This window comes from Cyprinus carpio, chromosome B15 (genome assembly GCF_018340385.1).
Source record: "Cyprinus carpio isolate SPL01 chromosome B15, ASM1834038v1, whole genome shotgun sequence".
NCBI lineage: Eukaryota > Metazoa > Chordata > Actinopteri > Cypriniformes > Cyprinidae > Cyprinus > Cyprinus carpio.
Window position 1 is genome coordinate 27,807,163 of NC_056611.1, and position 19,558 is coordinate 27,826,720.

At 36.0% G+C, this 19,558-nt stretch overlaps 1 protein-coding gene across 2 annotated transcripts in view; it reads right to left on the bottom strand.

The window, feature by feature from the left end:
• The window catches only part of LOC109103415 (sodium/calcium exchanger 2-like), an 87,137-nt gene that overhangs the window by 12,315 nt on the left and 55,264 nt on the right, over positions 1–19,558 (bottom strand). For both annotated transcript variants that reach the window (XM_042740188.1, XM_042740187.1), the window contains exons 2-7: positions 13,777–14,237; positions 8,275–8,412; positions 4,797–5,024; positions 3,828–4,172; positions 2,409–2,864; positions 557–933 (exon numbers count right to left, since the gene is read on the bottom strand). In XM_042740188.1, the coding sequence (XP_042596122.1) occupies positions 557–933; positions 2,409–2,864; positions 3,828–4,172; positions 4,797–5,024; positions 8,275–8,412; positions 13,777–14,145 (1,913 nt within the window). In that variant the 5' untranslated portion in view covers positions 14,146–14,237. The remainder of the gene's footprint in view (positions 1–556; positions 934–2,408; positions 2,865–3,827; positions 4,173–4,796; positions 5,025–8,274; positions 8,413–13,776; positions 14,238–19,558) is intronic.

Consider the following 19,558-nt stretch of genomic DNA (forward strand, 5'->3'; position numbering starts at 1 on the left):
GCTCTAGTAACCACCCAGAACACCCTAGCAACTCTCTCTAGTAACTACACAGAACACCTTAGCAACGCTCTAGTAACCACCCAGAACACCCTAGCAACGCTCTAGTAACCACACAGAACACCTTAGCAACTCTCTAGTAACCACACAGAACACCCAAGCAACTCTCTCTAGCAACAACCCAGAGCACCATAATAACTGCCAAACAACTCTCAAGTACTGTAACCAGTGAGGACACACTAGTAACTGCCTAGCAACTCCTTAGTAACCACCCGGAACACCCTAACAACTGCCTAACAAGTTACCAGTTACCACCCCAGATACACTAGGAACTGCCTAGCAACTATCTAGCAACCCCTCACTACACCCTAGCAACTCTCTAGTGACCACACAGAACACCCTACTAACTCTCTAGTAACCACTCAGTTTCCAATTGCTTAGAAACACCCTAACAACCACATAGCAATGCCATAGACTCAGAACACCCTTGCATTGTGGAAGGGGGTTTTTCATAGACACACACTGATTTCTTCTGTCTTTTCTAGTGTTTTTCACTCACGTTGTCTGGTCGTTGGTGAATTCCAGCTCTCCGTGCGTGTCCTCGTAGTCGACCCCTCCCCCTTGGGCCGTCCCATTCTCCGTGTGGTATGGAATAATCACGGTTCCGCGAGCGCCAGAGTTCCGGACCACCGTTACCTCCATGGTTCCCACGCTCTCGCTCACTCGCACCAGGCGGTCTGTGAAAGTGAAGATCCCTGCGTGGTCATCGTCCAGGATGGTGACCGTGGCCATCAGCGGTTCCACCAGCCGGGCCTTGGGAGCCTGATCCGCTTCTTCACTCTCAAACATACCCACCGCATCACCAACACGCAGGTTCAGCAAACGCACAAAGAAATGTTCATCTTCCTCAAAGATGTCATCATCGATGATGCCCACCTAGAAACACAGACAGACTTTCAGTAAAACAGTTTTGCTTCAGTAAAACTCAGAACATGCACATAACTAGTTCTTGGACATAGTACATCAGGGAATTCATCTCACATGGATTTGTAGAGCTATGACGTCTTTTATCAATGTGTCCATCACTCTAAATCCTTTCTCAGTCTTTTTGGCAAAGAGTTACTCATTGTCACTCAACCAATGACAGACACTACAGCACTGTTGCTGTGGATTTACAGCCCTGTCCATCTCTGTGGAGTGGACGTTTTTCTTAAAGGAAATATACTACATGTATACCAAAGTTTTTTTCTTTGGAAGCTGTTGTTAAGGTACTAAAGCATTGTCCTTGGGAGTCGCCTGTTCATAAAAGATTCCTATTAATGGACGTACAAGAATCAGTACTACTGTAGATTCAACCTTTTGATTGAAGAACTTTGCTGGACCAAACTGTATGTTTTGGACATGTTCTAAGAAAACGTACATAGAAAGCAAGTTTCATGCAAAGTTGGGATGCTTAAGACCATCCCAGTTGAGACCAGATCCACTAGCATATAGTTCAACTTATTAACCAGCTAGACCAACTTAAACCAGCCAATGACCATAAATGAACCCATGTAAAACCACCTACTCTACTGCTTTCGGTTGGACCAAACTATATGCTGTGGACATGCTGTGGAAAGTAGCTGATAATACCGAAGGACCTTATATACTGTACCTGTATGGGTGCTGAGATAGGTGTCGTATTCCTATAGGCAGACGTGGATCAGCGGAGAGGTAACTGATGCATGCGTGACTCACGTGACCTGCCAGAACTTACACTATGCTTGCGGACATGTTCTTAGAAACTCATGTAGAAATGACCATAAATGAACCCATCTAAAACCACCTACTCTACTGCTTTCGGTTGGACCAGTATATTTCTTATTTTTCTTATTTTTGATACCCTCCCCTTTCAAGAACAGATCCATTAGCAAGGTAGTTCAACTTTTTAACCAGTTTAGACTAGCTTAGACAATCTAATGACCACCTACCAGTTTCATCTGGACCAAACTGTAAGTTGTGGACATGTTATGAAAAACGAAGACAGAATGTAACTTTCATGCAAAATTTGGATACTTGAAACCATCCCAGTCGATACCAGGTCCACTAGCGCAGGGGTGTCCAAACCTGTGCCTGGAGGGCCACTGGCCTGCAGAGTTTAGCTCCAACCATAATTAAACAAACCTGAAGCTTATCAAGGTCTTCAGACTCACTAGAAACTTCCAGGGAAGTGTGTTGGAGCTAAACTCTGCAGGACGTTAGCCCTCCAGGAGCAGCACTGGACACCCCTGCACTGGTGGATAATCAAGCTTGGACCAACTAATGACCATAAATGATCCATTTGAACAAAGTAGAAAGGTTTCAACTGGTAGGTTAGGTTTTCAGATGGATTTTTCAGCCCATATTTATTCTCTCCTTTCACTCCTCCTCACCTTAATTTCTTTCCTGGTTTCTCCTGGTTTGAACACCAGAGTCCCTTCACAGTACTCATAATCTGAGCCGGCATTGGCTGTGCCATCTTCCGTACAGTAGTCAACGTAGAAAGTGCTCTCTCCCAGGCCTCCTCGACACACCACGGGTATCATGATGGTGCCGCAGTTCTCCATGCACTGACTGTGTGCTCTCTCGAAGGAGATGCGGCTGCAGACGGCCAGGTCATCCTCCTCTGAAGCCTCATCGCAGCCTGCCACAACAGCACGGCGAGTGTGATCTGCTGCATGTTTCTTCAGCACATTACCGGCCCCAATCATCATGCGCGTGGCCTGGACACGGTAAAAGGCACGACTTTTCTGCTGATGGAGGAGGGCGTAGTAGTTGGCCAATTCCACCAGCTGATCCAACTCCTTATCTGGGTATTTCTGCTTCAGGTCCTTCAGGATACGGATCACCTGCCAAGACGGTCAAGGAAAGTGCTGTGCAGTGAAAGTTCTGTCATTATTTTCTCACCTTCACATTGCTCCAAAACAGAAAATCGAAGTAGCTTTTAAATCTAAAAGCTTGTGAATATTCAAACTTGATCCCTTAAGACCCAATATGCCAAGTTTGACGTCAATGACACCAAACAGCATTGGCTCTCGCAGATAATGATTCATTGACAATTGTGAATTAGATTTGAGAACTACAATAAAAGTAAATATTTTTTTGTCCAAGCAACTTGGCCTGTTCCCCACATTAAGCTATTCATTTACTTAAGAAGACTTGGAATATAGCTCTTTAGCCATATGGACTTCTTTTATGGATATTTTTTTGCAGAGCACACTTTGGGGCATGGTAATGGAAAAATATGAGATGGAAGAAAAAAAATGCATTTCAATGCTTTTGCATTCTCTCACAGAAGTATTGCGTTCCCTTGCAAAGTTATTGCATTCACTTGCATTACTCAGAGATATTTGCATTTGAATGCAAAACTTTTCGCATTGTCTCACAAAAAGTATTGCGTTCCTCAAAGAAATTCAGAATGGAACAATTTTGCAAAAGAATGCAAAAGCATTGAAATATAGTTTCTCATATTTTTATTTTTATTATTTTTTTTTTTTTTTTTTGTTTTTATTGTTTTTATTTTTTTATTTTTAGTTTTTTATTTTTTGATATTTTGCGAGTAAATGCAAAGTTTTTCGGCTTTATAGGGATAGGCAAAGTTTTTTGTGGGAACACAAAAACTTTACAAGAGAACGTAAATGCATTGAAATAATTTTACCTCCCATCACCTCACCATACTTTTTAGTACAGTATCGGTTTGTCAGGATGAGAAACATGTGGACCAAGGTGAACTTCCTTGTATTTATGACTGTGTGTGTGAGTACTGATGTATAAATGTTTATGTTTAAATGACTGTGTTTGTCTTTTCTCACTTCTTTACGGCTCTCGTCCAGGTCCTTGGCACCATCCATGTAAACGGTCGTGCTGTTGGAGTTGGGTAGAGTTGCCATGGTGCCTGTTGTGTTGCCGGTTCCATCCTGGCAATGTTCCTGTGTCCCGATCCCTATGGCTCCGCCCCTCAGTGGAAACTTGCCATCCATCAACATCTCCATACCTTTGGGGGTCATGTCCCCCTCGGTCTCCACAACAACCCCTGTCCTTTTGTCGGCACGGTAGCGCTTGGACATGTATTTGTAGAAAAGGAGGCGCCGGTCAGCGATCCAGGCCAGAATCACACAAACGGGGAAATAGCAGAGAGTGACCAGAGCTTCCCATACCTACAATACACACGTCAAAACTAAACAGATTAGGGCTTTGAAAAGTAAAGACCACAGCAAGGCAAAAAAACAACAACAACCCAAGCAAAAAGCACTTGCTACATTAAACTTTAACAGACAGAGACAAACAGCATAGTACCAGCTTGCTTCACCATGATACAGATGACTCAATGTGGTCTTGTTGTCTGAAGGACCAGTAGATAAGCAACATTTATACTCAGGTTATGTGACTTGGTAAAGTAGAAACTGTAGCTGTTTTTAATTGTTTTGTTTTAGTTTGAATTGTTTGTTGCACATTTCACTGCCAAATTCTCATAAACATAATGTGTCCAGACAGTTTCTTTTGTTTTCCGGTAATTCTCAGTGTTCTCAATGGTGATTCTCATTACATTCTCATTACTGTATATCATTATTTTTCACATTTTAGTAATGAGAAAGCTTTTTTTGGCCATTCACTAATGAGATTTGGGATTATTTTAACTGTAATGAAAATAATGTCACAATTCTAAAACAGGGTTTATTTGTTTTCACACACACATACACACACACACACACACACACACCATGCAAACACACATCACCATATATATTTATATTTACACACACACACACACACACACACACCTCCACGACTCCAGGTGAGATGATGGACAGGATCAGGTAGAGCCAGATGTAAGCAAAGATACTCCAGAAGGCGGTGATGAAGAAGACTCTCAGATGTTTGATCTTCCTCACCTCGCCGTCAGGAATCACCCACACACAGATTCCAATAATCACAAACATATTAAAAGCAGCGCTGCCAACGATGGTGCCCGGACCCAGCTCACCGGATTTAAACCCATGACCACACACCTGAAATACACACACACACAAACATGACAAACTCAGACAATCACAACATATCTGATGCTTAACGTGGAGTTTGGACCAAAGAGATTTCACTGTGGGCAGAGCTACTCCACATGACACAACAAAAAATTGAAAGCAAGTGACTGGCAAAATTGTCCTGAAGTGTTTTACATGGCAGTTGTTTAAAACAAAATTAAATTAACATAAAAGAGAAAGAATTTATTGTTTGAATTGCAAACATAAAAGCTTTCAGCTGATTAAAACCAGTGTTATTTTAGTATTATATACTGTATCCTATAATGTTACATTTACATTTAGTCATTTAGCAGATGCTTTTATCCAAAGTGATTTACAGATGAGAAAAATAGAAGCAATCAAAACAACAAAAGAGCAATAATATGTACTGTAAGTGCTGTGACAATCTTGGTTAGTCTAATGCAGTACACGTTGCAAGGGCTTTTTGTTTGATGGTTTGTTTTTTTATAATTAATAAAAAGAAAACAAGTAGATAGAATAGAAAATGAATAGAGAAATCTAGTGTTAGAGGGTCATTTTTTAAATAACGAAAAAAAAATCCACACTAGGTTTCTAGTGTTAGAAGGTTCTTTTTTTATAAATAGAAAGAAAACAATTTGAAAAGAATAGAGAATGCTAGAAAACACGTAGTAGCATAGAAATAGAATAGAGAGCAAGTGTTTAAGGGTCAAGTTATTTATTAATATTTTAAATTAGCCTATATTTTCATGTAAAAGTTTTTACTTTTACTTAAGTTTCAGCAATTTTTTTATTTTATGTACATATGTATTAGTTTTATTTGTTTAAATATTTATATTTTTTAAATCCAGATTGAGTATTGTTTTTGTAATTAACATTACTTATTTTATTACACTTAGTTACAAATGCAACATTTCTAATTCTTGTTTTTAAGAAAAACAAAATTTTTAATACATTTCTAATTTGTTATTATTTTTAACTTTGAGTTTGAGTAATTTTAGTACTTCAAGTTAAACTTCTGGTAAACACAACAATTGTAATTTTCATTTAGAGTTTTTAAGTTTTTCATCTAATATTTGTATTTTATTACAGCTTTTCAGGTTTCAAAAAACTTTTGGATGTTGTAAGTCTGATTTTGTTGTAAATGTAGTCTTTCCAAGTTGAACGTAGTACAGTATTCAGTCTATGCAAACACATCAGTGTTTAAAGGCTTGAATTAAATGAAATAACATTCAGAACAATTAAACAACTAGCGGAAAGTATTTGTTTCTTTGGTAGGTAAATTAAGTTAGGTGGGTGTTTTTTGTATTCAGTAGTATTCAATGCTCCTGCAAGATATGTCACATTCACTGAACATCCTTGAAAACAAAGTGAATGTCCTTGGGTAAGATAAAATAGACGGAATGAAATAGGAAAAAGCATGCAGGTGTTGGTTATCAGCACGTGTGACTCTATCACTGATATCTCTCTATATCAACACCAGCACAGAGCGGCGAGCCTTTGGGATCGGTCTGTGACAAACAGATAATTCACCCCGCGCTTGCTTTCCAGCTGGGCTTGCAATCAGATTTCACACTTCTGATGCCAAAAATTCACTGACTGCTTCACCCTCACTGAAGACTGCAACATCTCAAGATGAACGATGCATTGTGATCACATTGTTTAGATGCATTAGCCGTACAACAATAATCACGCTGTGTGCGTGAAACCCTTGACGGACGTCCTAACACATTAGATCTCATGATGCAGAGTGACAAACCACATGCAGAGACAAATGTGAGGCTATAAAGCTCAGCTAGACGTGCTAAATGTTGTCTGATGCAGCGGTGCATGTCTCCTGCAGGCAGACTTACACAGATCTGAGACTGAGGATGTGCCGATTCAATGCAGTGGACGACGAGGAATGAACCAGGAGAGTTCTGTCTCATTAATAAACATGATCTGGACCCTCATTAGCAGGAGCTGCGGTCTGTAGGCCAGATCTTACACAGCATGCATCATGATAACTATCTCCATCTTGAAGGGCCAAGAAGCAAACACAATTTGTTGTCCTGTTTTTACAGGCTACTGAAACAATAAGTGCCCAGCTAAAAGGTAACAAGAAAAAGAGTGAAATCCCCTCTAAAAGTAGAAAATCAGGTCAGGATCCAGACCAGAAAACCAGATTAGGACTGACAAACCAGCATAGACTGGTTTAAGACTGGTTATTTTTGTATCAGTAATGTACTAAACTGAAGAAGAAAAAAATTGAAGAATTTAACAATTTTCACTCAGAAATTGTTAGTAAATTAAATTTTACAAAAAATTACAAAGAAACAGCAAGTCTTATTTTACTATATATATATATATATATATATTATATATATATATATATATATATATATATATATATATATAATAAATTATTTATTAATTATTTTAGTTTTTTTAGATCTAGTTTATATTTTTAAATTTTCATTTTAGTTTTTTAGATCTTTAATTCTTAGTCATCAAAAATATAATAAAATTAAATAGAATATTTTATATTAAATTTTTTCAGTTAATTTTTATTTTATTTCAAGTAGCAAAAATGTTTTTTTTTTTAAATAGTTTTACTTAACTATAAAAACCCTGAAAACAGCAAGTGAATAAAACGTTTTTGTGAATTAAACTTTTTAAAGTAGAAAAACTGAAATAGTATTTTATCGCACAAAATACTCTATTGTATTACTCTATACAATCATCTTTGTTTTATTTATCACATGAAAAAATTATTTATTAATTTTTTTAACTGAAAATTAAAAATACGGTGTATTATAGTTTTCATTCAATTTTGAATTAGTTTTAATTTTTATATTTTCTGTTTTAATTTTAATTTTAAGGTTTCTGTAATTTTGTTGTGTGTGTTTTTTATGTTATTAAGCAGTTGGAGGCAGGTAGTATAAGGACTTTCTCACTTTAGAAAGTTTATTGTATTAGAAAAAAAAAGTGTCCCTGTGAGCAAGATGAATCATGTTCTCATAGCTAAAAGCCACAAAATGTATATTTTAATTACACGAGTCTATAAATTATGGATGGATCATGCTTCAATACAAACGGAATGATCAGACAAAGCACCACTTAAATTATGAGTGGTAACGCTGCTAATGAAATAGTAAAACCTCAGGCTACACTAATGAGGGTTTATCCATCTGCTGTGAATGTAATTAGTGGTTATGCAGTTAATTGTTACAAAGGGCTTCTCAACTAGCACATTTTGTCATTTTAAAATCTCACCCACCTCAATGACTGACAGGAGGATTTCAGGGGCGGATGATCCCAGTGCCATCAGGGTCAAATTTGACACGGTTTCGTTCCAGATTCTCACGGTGGCCACGGATGTTTCTCCATTTGGCATTGTGATGGTCACCTCTTTCTCCTGAGAGATCAGAGAGGAGCTAGTTATTATTGCTAAGTAAAAGCCTAACAGGTTTTAGCAGCAGGGTCATGGACCATTCAGGACTGATTTGAATTAACATAGCAAACAGGATTCAGAATTGGCATTCAAATTTGAATGCAAGCAGAAAATGGAAACATTCATGAATTGGAAATACACAATATACATATACTGCTTCTACTATGTGAATATATAAAGGGACATTTCTGATTTCAGCATTATTTGATCTTCAGACAGTCTTCTACAAATACAGTGAGTATCAACTCTATGAAAACATTTGGTTTTTTGACCATTGAAAATACATAAAATTCAACAATCTGCACGTAGAGCTGCATTTAGATTTCCATATCTGAACAATATAGGGCCTTAAAAATAAACATACTAAAAGAAAAGTTTGTTAAAAATTAGAATCTAAAATAATATTGAGATACTTTTTATACTTATTGAGTTAACGGCATGCAAACTTTTGGAAAAACAACATTTTTGGCACCTTTTTGTTTTGATTGAGGGAAACAAGATACATTTCTAGTTTCAAATTTATTTATTCTTAAGACATTCCTTTTTAAAATAAATAATTAATAGATAAATCAGCTATATGCAGAGTGATCCATATTTAGTTGTTGACCTCTGAAATTGTGCACAATTTTACAATTTACTCATGGAGCCACGTTGCGATCCCAGTAATGAACTGTTTAGGGCCTTAAAATTTTACTCATGGAGCCACGTTGCGATCCCAGTAATGAACTGTTTAGGGCCTTAAGTTTAGGGCCTTAAAAATGAACAAGTTTGTTAAGAACCAGAATGTAAATTTCTTGAGTTGCAGTTTTGAATGTAGATTGTTTTTTTTTTTATATTTCTTTTATTATTCTTAAAAACTTCAGATATTCCTATTAAGTGTATAAAGTGTATGAAATGTGTTCTGGTTTTTGTGGTTTTTGAATGCTTAAAATGCATTGAGATCCTTGTATTTATGGATAAAGATAATTAAAAAAGAAAATACCACAAGGCAAGATTGTTAACAATTAGAATCTAAATGGATATTGAGATATCTTTAATACTTCTTGAGTTATAGACATTGAAACTTTGGTGAAAAAAAAAAACACAAAAAGTGATTTTTCCCATTTTTGAACTGTTACCACTGGCATATAAAGCAACAGAGTCAAACAACCAAAAGTCAACATATTTTACTAAAAGACTAAAATAATGCTAAAATAAAATAATGATGTTGAAAAGTAATATCCCCACACCTGTAATTTGGCTTCAATTGGTCATTTGGACCCCCTTATGGATGAAAATACTGGATTACTTAGTAAATATTCATCCACGGCAATAAATATTTTGGCTTTCACCAGAAAAATATTAACAAACCTCTAAACTTTTGAAATTTGGTTGATTTGCCATCAATTTGTTCAGTCGATTGATTGCTAATGGTTGGTTGAGTCTTATCACTAGTCCTAAAGCAGTCATTTTATGGCAGAAGGCTGCAATTTTATTTCTGTGCACTATGGCAAAGTTCTTTTTGTTTTTCCAGTCTAGTAAAACAATGCCAAACTGTATCAAAACCCTCAGGCAGAGACAACCAGCACACTCACTCTCCAGAACTCAATAACGCTCCTGAAGCACCGGTTTGCTGTCAGGGCTCGTAATTCTTGCATTGTGTTTTTATTGTTAAGACTTTCATTGCACCTAGAGTCAGACAAACTGTCATGGTTCAGTTGTTTCTTTTGAGATGGAAGAGTTCAAGTGTAGTTTTTCAGCCTGGAGGCTCTAAAGTGTGTGTGGCGCAGCCTCTGATCCAGAGATGGAAATGCTTTTCCTTTAATAATTTGCAACTGGCATATTAGAAACAGTGACTGCTGCTCACAATGATGCATCTAAAGCTGTCTGTGCATGGATAGAGGAGATGACTCAAAGTAAGAAAGGACACAGAGCACTGATGCTGGATTCTTTTATTTTCTTTATGACTCAGAGTTGCACAGTGTGCATCGTCAGTGCTAATGTGCACCAATTCTGATCTTGTTTAATGGATACAGACAGCAAAAAACACTTATGATGGTAAGTTTTGGCATGCTCAATATGTGCACATCTTAACATAATAAACAGTTCAGAGATGTTTCCAAATATTATCTGTGTGCACAAGGCCTTGCGGTGTGAACGCAGCCCCTGACAGGCCATACACACTCTCTACAACACTTCTTTGTGTCCTTTCTTCACTAACATCTCCTGACTATTTTTGTTTGCCTCTGGTGCTGTTTCACACTTGCATTCACCGCGACCCTGCAGACACATCCTTATGTTTTGACAAGGGTGTTGTTTTTGATTTTGTGTAGTGGGTTTGGTTTTTTTAATGACGGAAGGGAGAAAGAGCCACTGGCTCCTCATTAAAGATTTATGTTGGCCAACCCTGGTGTGCTAGAAATCCTTTACCTTATTTGGTGTTTGTAAATCTCTAGTTATGCTATATTATCACCAAATCTTGAATTCAATCTTTTTTTTCAACTTCATTTCTTTCAGTTAGCACAGGTTTTGTATTTTGTATTACAATAAAAAATTTTTTTTAGTCTGGTCATTTTTGACCTGTTTTTTAACAATTGTGATTTTTTTGATGAAAAAATGTTTTTGTGTTATTTTTATGTTAATTTTGTTTTTTTTATTTTTTTTTGTTTTTTTTGTTTGTTTTATCTATTGTTTTAATTAATATTTTGAATATTTGAACATTTTTAATTGTATCTAATGTTTTAGTAATTTTGTTGTATAATTGTTTTTGATTTTTTTAAATACACATGTTAATTTTTAATTTAGCTTTAATTATTTTAGTACTACTTCATATTTTATTTTATTTGTTATTCCAATCAATGTTTATTTCATTTTAAACAATGATTTATTTTATTTATTAAATGTTTTTTTTTTTTATATATCATTTTTTAAATGTTTAAGTTTTAGTTTACTAGATGTTTATTTAAATACAAATACAAAAAATAGTTAAATGCAATAATGTGTCAACACTTTGAGGATTTTTGTATATTTCCCCTGGGTTTGTGTTTATCTACACTACATTTATATCTAAGATTATAAATGTGAATGTGACATTATATATTAATTCAGATGCTCCTAAAACCCAGTGTTATACAGTTCATTATGTGATAAATTATTAGCTTAATTGGTTATAAAGAACAGGCCGATGACGATGAAGCTCAAATTCATTTGGATTTAAGCATTATTATTATTATTATTACTTTATACAGGTTTATTTTTTATTTCAGATTTAGTTAACAAATAACAACACTGACAAACTATAAAGCACATGTTGGTGACTGTGTATAAAGCCAGAGATTTGGATTTTGTTATTTACTTTCTGGCTGAGAAATTACTGACAAAATAAAAGAGCTACAGGAAACTAGGCTCCTTTCTAAAAGCGTTTCGGCTGATTTTCCTCTTTCGACAGGTTTATGGCGCATGAGTCAGCGGAGGTGATAAGAGTAGGCGATCTACCCTTGACAAGTGTTGACGAGTCAGTCGGTTTAGCAGAAAGAAAGAAAAAATATCAAGCACACTGCAAGCATTTGCATCCCATTAAACATTCAGAGGCTGCTTAAACAGTCACGATTGTTTTTATTTTAATAACAGCAATTACTAACTAAATTGAGCTCTGGTGAAGTCATAAAAAACAGTCCAGAGGGGCTATCAAGCTCCAAAAACATAAAATAAACTATAAAATAAAATGTCCATATGGCTCATGCACTATATAGCCTACTAAGTCTTCTAAAGTCATATGATTGCTTTGCATGAGGATATTATTCAGTATAATTGTATAAGTTTTTACAAACACCATGACCAAATGCACCAGTTTGAACATGCGTAATGGAGCGAACTTTCAGTGAATACCAACTTAAATTTTACATTCACATTTAGACACTTCTAAGATGCTATAAAAAGCTCATTTTGCAAAAACATGACAGCATTTGGGTTTGGAAGGACATGAGAATGCATAAAAATACCACTTTATTAACAAATGATAAATTAAACAGTTATGCGCAAAATGTTCAAAAATACTGTTCGGTTAATGAACCCAACAATAAAACATCCAAAATTATGTCAAATGATTTAGTACTGGTCAATTAACTTCTAAAGTGAGGCATAAGAACCTGTTTACCTTGGAAAATTAAACATAAATCTTAATTTTCTGCCTCATAAACCCACCATGCTTGTAGATGAAAAAAAAGGTACAAAAGCTGTGACTGGGGTGGTATCCTTTCACAAGGTACTAATGAGCATCTTTAAGGTAGGGCTGGGTGATATGGACAAAAATATTACCACAATTGTTTTCCCATATCTTCCGAAATTGATATTTATCACATTGCCATTAATGAGAAAGGACATGCTTTTCAAATGTCTTAGAGCTTAAGAATGAATGCAAAAATAAACTCCACAGAGTTAATTAGGACCCCATGAAATCTATTTTAGTTTTCTCTATATTCTGTTATTTTTTCATTATATTTTTAAGGGGAATTTGTGTTTTAGGATTAAATACAAATTTGTATAAACCATTCCAAAAACATAAATACATTTAGAAGCCTTTGTTAAAACAGGATATGTTTTCAATAACAAAACTACAGCAAAAACAGCCAGACTATTTTATATAGATTTGGTAACAGGTATATAGTTATAGGTAATAAAATAATAACAAAAACAACAACAAAAAACTAGCAAAAGCACAAATAAATACAACTGAAAGTTCAGGTTGAGAAAATGAAATCAAATGTAAGATAACACTGCATAGTTCTCTTTCTATAAATAAAATATAGAGGAATCCTTATTAAAGTTCTTCAGTCAAGATCAGCGAGTGATTTTCTCTTCCCTTTGTTCTTTGATTAATATTCATAAAACAGATGGAAACAGGAATATTAGGCTGCTGTCACTTTAAGACCCAATGCACATATCCATTATGGATTTTCATTCACATAAGAAAAAAATGACTGTCTTTATGAGGATATTTGACATAATTTTGTGTGCATTTGTCCATTCAAGTGCAAGACAACCCTCAAGAGACCTCAATTCAGCATTTCCGCACTATATGAAGGTGCCAAAGTGTTCTCTTTCACATCTGTTTATGCTTGAATGGTTTAAAATCACATAAAAAATACACACCAAGAAATCAAAATGCGCATGTCTTATAGAATCCACAGTTCTTAGAAATCTGGAACTGCTTCTTGATACCCAATCCTAGTACTAAAATGCACCTTTTAGGGGTCTTACAGCTTTTGTACCTTTTTTTCTGAAAGTTTTTGTACCTTTTTGTCTGATTCTGTGAATAAAATTAGCCAATAAGTGCAAGACAAGACCCACCTGTGACGTGATGACCTCTATAGATGCCATGAACCTATCAGCGATGATTGACACTCCCAGAAACATGTACATGAGAGAGACGAAATACACGACGGCCCGGACAATCTGCTCTCCCAGACTGGGATTGATGGGCTTCCACACGGGCAAGAGGATTCCAGGATTGCATTCCACCAGTTGGTTGCACTTTTTTTTCGGTGCGGCGCCGTCGCTGTCATCGGTCAGGTTACTGTAGAGCTCTGATGGAGCTTCTGGAGCGACGGAGGGCTGGAGAGACGGTTCTTCCCACTGGGATTCAGGAGAACAGGATGGAGGCAGAGAAAGGAAGAGGATGAGAGACAGGAGGAGGATGGGAGAGGAAAACGGTGCCATGACCTGGCTCCTCAAAGGGCTTCAGAGTTCAGAGGAGGAGAAGAAATAAAGGAGGTGAAGCAAGACGGAGAGGAACCAGCCCACCAGGGGACCTGGAAAAAAAAGAGTGAAGAAAAGAGAAGAAACTATGAAAATGCATCTGTAAATATCATCATCAGAAAAACAAATCTTACGCAGCGCTCACAATCCAACATAAATATCTCCAAGGCTGCACCTCTGTACAGCTTGCTTTTATAGCCGAGTAAATCAAGTAAAAAAAAATATGTGAGATGCAGAAACAGACCTTGGTAGAATAAAAGGCTGCGTAGGCAATGCAAATGATTGCTTTCTTGAGGTGAAACATGGTTACAAGGACAACAACTTATTGCTGATGATGATGGACGTGATGTTTTTTTTAAGGGTTTAGCAACAGAACATTGAGCCTTTGAGTCAAATAACAATGAAATAAGTGTAGAAATGCTGCCAGTATGGAGGATTATGTCCTCTGCAGGTCTTGGAGAGGGACATCTGTGTATGTGAGGCTTTTATTAGCTCAAATACTCAAAAACCTTTCTGCCCTTGCACACAGTCAGGAAGACCAGACGAAACTTTAATGCACAGATGTTGCTCTTCAACAGCTTTAGAGACTTAAAATGCAAGTTGTATTTCATTGCAAACATTAACTTTGTCTCAGATTTTTCGACGCAAGAAGAGAAAAAAAAAGCAATTGAAACAATTGTGGATGAACATAAAAAGATTAGAGTTTAAAAAATAAATGTGGATAAGAAACAATTGATTGAAATTTGATTGAAACAACTGAAACTTTGTTTCAGACTCTGGTATCTTGGCAAAAACAAGCACATTACTGAGATTTCATACATGAGATTTTTTTTTCCCTAGAAGAAAATATGTAAATTTGTTCTCATTTGAATCTTATTGTTGTCTAGGGGGAATCTGATATTTTCAAGATCTCATTTGAGAATTCCCCTCAATATGAATGATTTTGATATGAATTCAAGCATTTCTTGTCACATTCTCCCAACTATTTATAGTGTACTTTTAGTATTGTTTATACAATAGTATTAATATTATATAACAATATTTATTAATATTTTGAATTTTTTATATTATGAGGTTTTTTTTTACGTTTTAGTCATTTTATGTTTAATTGATATTTTATTTTATATAGCTTTCTTTTATTATTTCAGTTTTTGTAAGTTTAATACTTATTTTTATTTATTTACAAACCTGTTTTAGTTAGTTTCCAAAACAAAATTAAGTAATTTAAGTTTTTCATCTAATATATCTATTTTATTAGCTTTATTCAGTTACCAAAAATTCTTAATAGTTTTAGTTTTAGTTAACAATAAAACACTTCTTTTAGTGAACAATAAAACAGTTCTAGCTTTTACATTTAATTTTTTATATCTAATATATATATATATATATATATATTTTATTTTAGCTTTATTTCAATTACCAAAAATTTCTACTGCTTTATACGTTTAAGTTTAATTTCTAATATTTATGTTTTTTAACAGCTTTATTTCACTTACTGAAGATGATTTTAATACAATAAAACATTTCTAGTGCTTTATACGTTTAAGTTTAATTTCTAATGTTTATGTTTATTAATAGCTTAATTTCACTTACTGAAGATGATTTTAAAAATTATTGTTTTCGTGAACAATAAAACACTTTTTATTTAGTTTATTATCTTTATTTCAATTACCAAAAATTATTTTAATAGTTACAGCTTTAGTGAACAATAAAACATTGTTTAGTACTACTAAGAAATTTCCGGAGAAACATTAGAGACAAAGTTACAAACCACACCATTAATTCTCCTGAGCTTTAAAAGAGCAAACTTTGAGAAATCTGACAGCAGACTTTGGTATTTTGACACATCTGAGTGCTATTTTGAGACTTATAGGGTTGTTTCTCTTTCCAGCAAGCACACTCTCAGTCTAATGCTGATCTATAGCACAACAGCGAGTGAGAGTGGGCACCCTCTCGCTCTCTCTTTAAATATCATTTTACAGACACTTAAATGTTTCTAAATTCAGAGCACGCTATCCATACTCACTCGTCCTTCTTTTTCCTCCTATTGTCTCTTTCTAAATGGCCTTATTCCATCACAGAGCAGCTCTGTGTCTAAAACAAAGTTTGAGCTGCTCTCTCTGCTCTTGCTCAGAATACTAAACAGACAGACAGAGCTGCTTTGTACTCGGGTTTCATGCAGTGACAGGTTGCACGAAGGTTAGTGGGTTACCCCGTCATTTCCCCTCATTACCAGAGCATCTCTCTCCTGACGTAACACCATTCGTAAGACTGCAGGCTTGTCATTTGCAGAGAATGAATCCCCCAATATAGCAGCCTGACAAAGACTTAGTCATAATATGAGCTAAAATAACCAGCATGCAGAAGCTGTGTTTGTTTCTGTGGCAAAACCGGCTCAGGGACGAAACCTGCGCGGAACTCATGTTTCTTTTAAAATGGCCCATTAAGGGAGGTACAAAACAGATGCTCTGGTGATCTCAGATAAGTGAGCTGCATATGAGAATACTGAATGATAGACACTGAGAGAGACGCTGAAAACTGAATGTGATTGAATAGGTTTGCATATAATATATGCATATGTTTTTTGCGATGTTTAGCATGCTAATAAAGCACATTAAAAGGAGAAAGAAAGAGTTGGGCATCAGTATTGGGGTCCGGCTAATAGATATTTTCCCCACAATTTGGGACGTTTCCATAGCGACCCCGCAAAGGGCTGGTGAGGGTGATCCATCACAGAGAAATGGAGCAGAAAAACAGTCAGAAAGTCAGTTAAAAAATATTTGGAAATTGCAAATATTTGGATGAAATTTAAAATGTTTTCAACTTAAAATCATTAGGAAAAAAAGAAAAGCAAGAAATTATATTATTTTTGAAATAAAATTAAGCCAACTTTTAGTACTTAAAAAAAAAAAATTAGAAATATATATAGTATATTTTTGCAGATTTGGAGAAATGTAGCATTCCATCACTTACTCACCAATGGATGCTCTGCAGTGAATGGGTGCCGTCAGAATAAGAGTCCAAAAAGCTGATAAAAACATCACAATAATCCACAAGCAATCCATACCTCTCCAGTCCAGCAGTTAACATCTTGAGAAGTGAAAAGCTGTGTGCTTGTAAAAAAACAAATACATAAGACGTTTTAACCTCAAACCATTGTTTCTAGCTTAAATACTCATCCACAATCCATAATAACTCTTCCTCCAATGAAAAAGTCCATCCCCTGTTGTCCTCTCAAATTTAAAATCCACTCACATATTTGTTTAGAACTGTTTTTGCTTATAAACGGTGCTTGATCTGTGGAGATTTCTCTCTTGGTTCATACGAGACAACTTTTTCACTGGAGAAGGCAGTATAATATGGCAAGAGGACTCATATTTATAAAAGTCTTAATGGTGGATTTTTTTTTTTTTTTTTTTTTTACAAACACGCAGCTTTTCACTTCACAAGATGTTAACTGATGGACTGGAGTGATGTGGAATACTTGTGATGTTTTTTATTATCTGTTTGGACTCTCATTTTGACGGCACCCATTCACTGCAGAGGATCCATTGGTGAACAATGATGTAATGCTAAATTTCTCCAAATCTGTTCTGATGATAAAATAAGCTCATCCACATCTTGAATGACCTAAGGGTAAGTACATTTTCAGTAAATGTTACATTTTTTTGTTGATATTTTTTTTTGTGAAAGGCTTATATTTTTATTTTAAAATTGGGACCTGGACATGTTTTCAAGAGATTAACCATAATGCATCCTCTCTCTCTCTCTCTTCTCTGTCACACATACAAACATTCCCACGTGCGCAGTGATTCATCCATTTAGCTGTTTCAGCAAGTGCACTCACATGCCAAAGCCAGTGCACACTGACCACAGCACACATATCACACACACACACACACTGATGCAGCATTTCTTTTCAGCCTATTCTCAAACAAATTGAGAAGTTCCCTCTTACATAAGCAAGTTATGTGCAACTATTCAAACTAGCACTGATAGAGCACTTAAGCCACGGCGAGGCTAAACACAATTCTTTATTTTACCAAAATGCTTTCCGGAAACACTCAGCCATGGCTCATTTCAGCCGCTGACCTTGAGTCATCTGATAAATATGTGCAGCAATGAGAAACCTGAGGCCTTTTCCTTTCACACCCCAAAACTCACTACCCAGAGTCATTACAGACTGCACATACAGTCATTATAGACTCATCTGCTATTAAATCCAGCCTGAAAACATTCCTTTTTAGAAGAGCTTTTAGTTAACCAGTTCCCATTGTCAGTCCATTTTGTAGCTTGTACATTACTGGATCTTGTTTATGCACTGACGCATCTTCTTGTTAGTCTTCTGTGTATATTTCACTCTGTGCCTTGAGGAGGCACTCTTGTTATAATGTATTATTGTTAATTTTATTATTAAGAAAACAGAAAAACAATGCATTATGCACCAGGGTTATTATAGTTAAATAATTAGTAAGACCTTCGTTCATCTTCGGAACATAAATTAAGATTTTTTTGATAAAATCTGAGAGCTCTCTGACCCTTAGACAGCAACGCAACTGAACTGTTCCCAGACCCAGAAAGGTAGCAAGGACATCTATAGTCCATGTGTCGTTTCGCAAGTGCATGGTTCGCGATACTCTCTCCACAATGGTGGCGCACCACAGCAGATGGGATGAGAAGGAGAAGAATTGTTGAATAAAGTCGTTATTTTTGTTTTCTTTGCACACAAAAAGTATTCTTGTAGCTTTGTAAAATTGCGGTTGAACCACTGATGTCACATGGAATATTTTACCAATGTCCTTGCTACGTTTCTGGACCTGGGAACATTGCAGTTGCGTTGCTGTCTATGGAGGGTCAGAAAGCTCTCGGATTTCATCCAAAATATCTTAATTTGTGTCTTACAGGTTTGTTTATAAATTAATGACAGAATTTTCATTTTTGGGTGAACTATCCCTTTAAGCTTTGTCTACAGACTGTGTGCTTTTACATAAAATATATATATATAAAAAATGTCACATGGAATAATCCAGATGTTCCTTCATGGGAAGTCGTGGCCTGATGGTTAGAGAGTCGGACTCCCAATCGAAGGGTTGTGAGTATGAGTCTCGGGCCGGCAGGAATTGTAGGTGGGGGGAGTGAATGTGCAGCGCTCTCTCCACCTTCAATACCATGACTTAGGTGCCCTTGAGCAAGGCACCGAACCCCCAACTGCTCCCCGGGCGCCGCAGCATAAAATGGCTGCCCACTGCTCCGGGTGTGTGTTCACAGTGTGTGTGTGTTCACTGCTCTGTGTGTGTGTACTTCGGATGGGTTAAATGCAGAGCACGAACTCTGAGTATGGGTCACCATACTTGGCTGAATGTCACGTCACTTT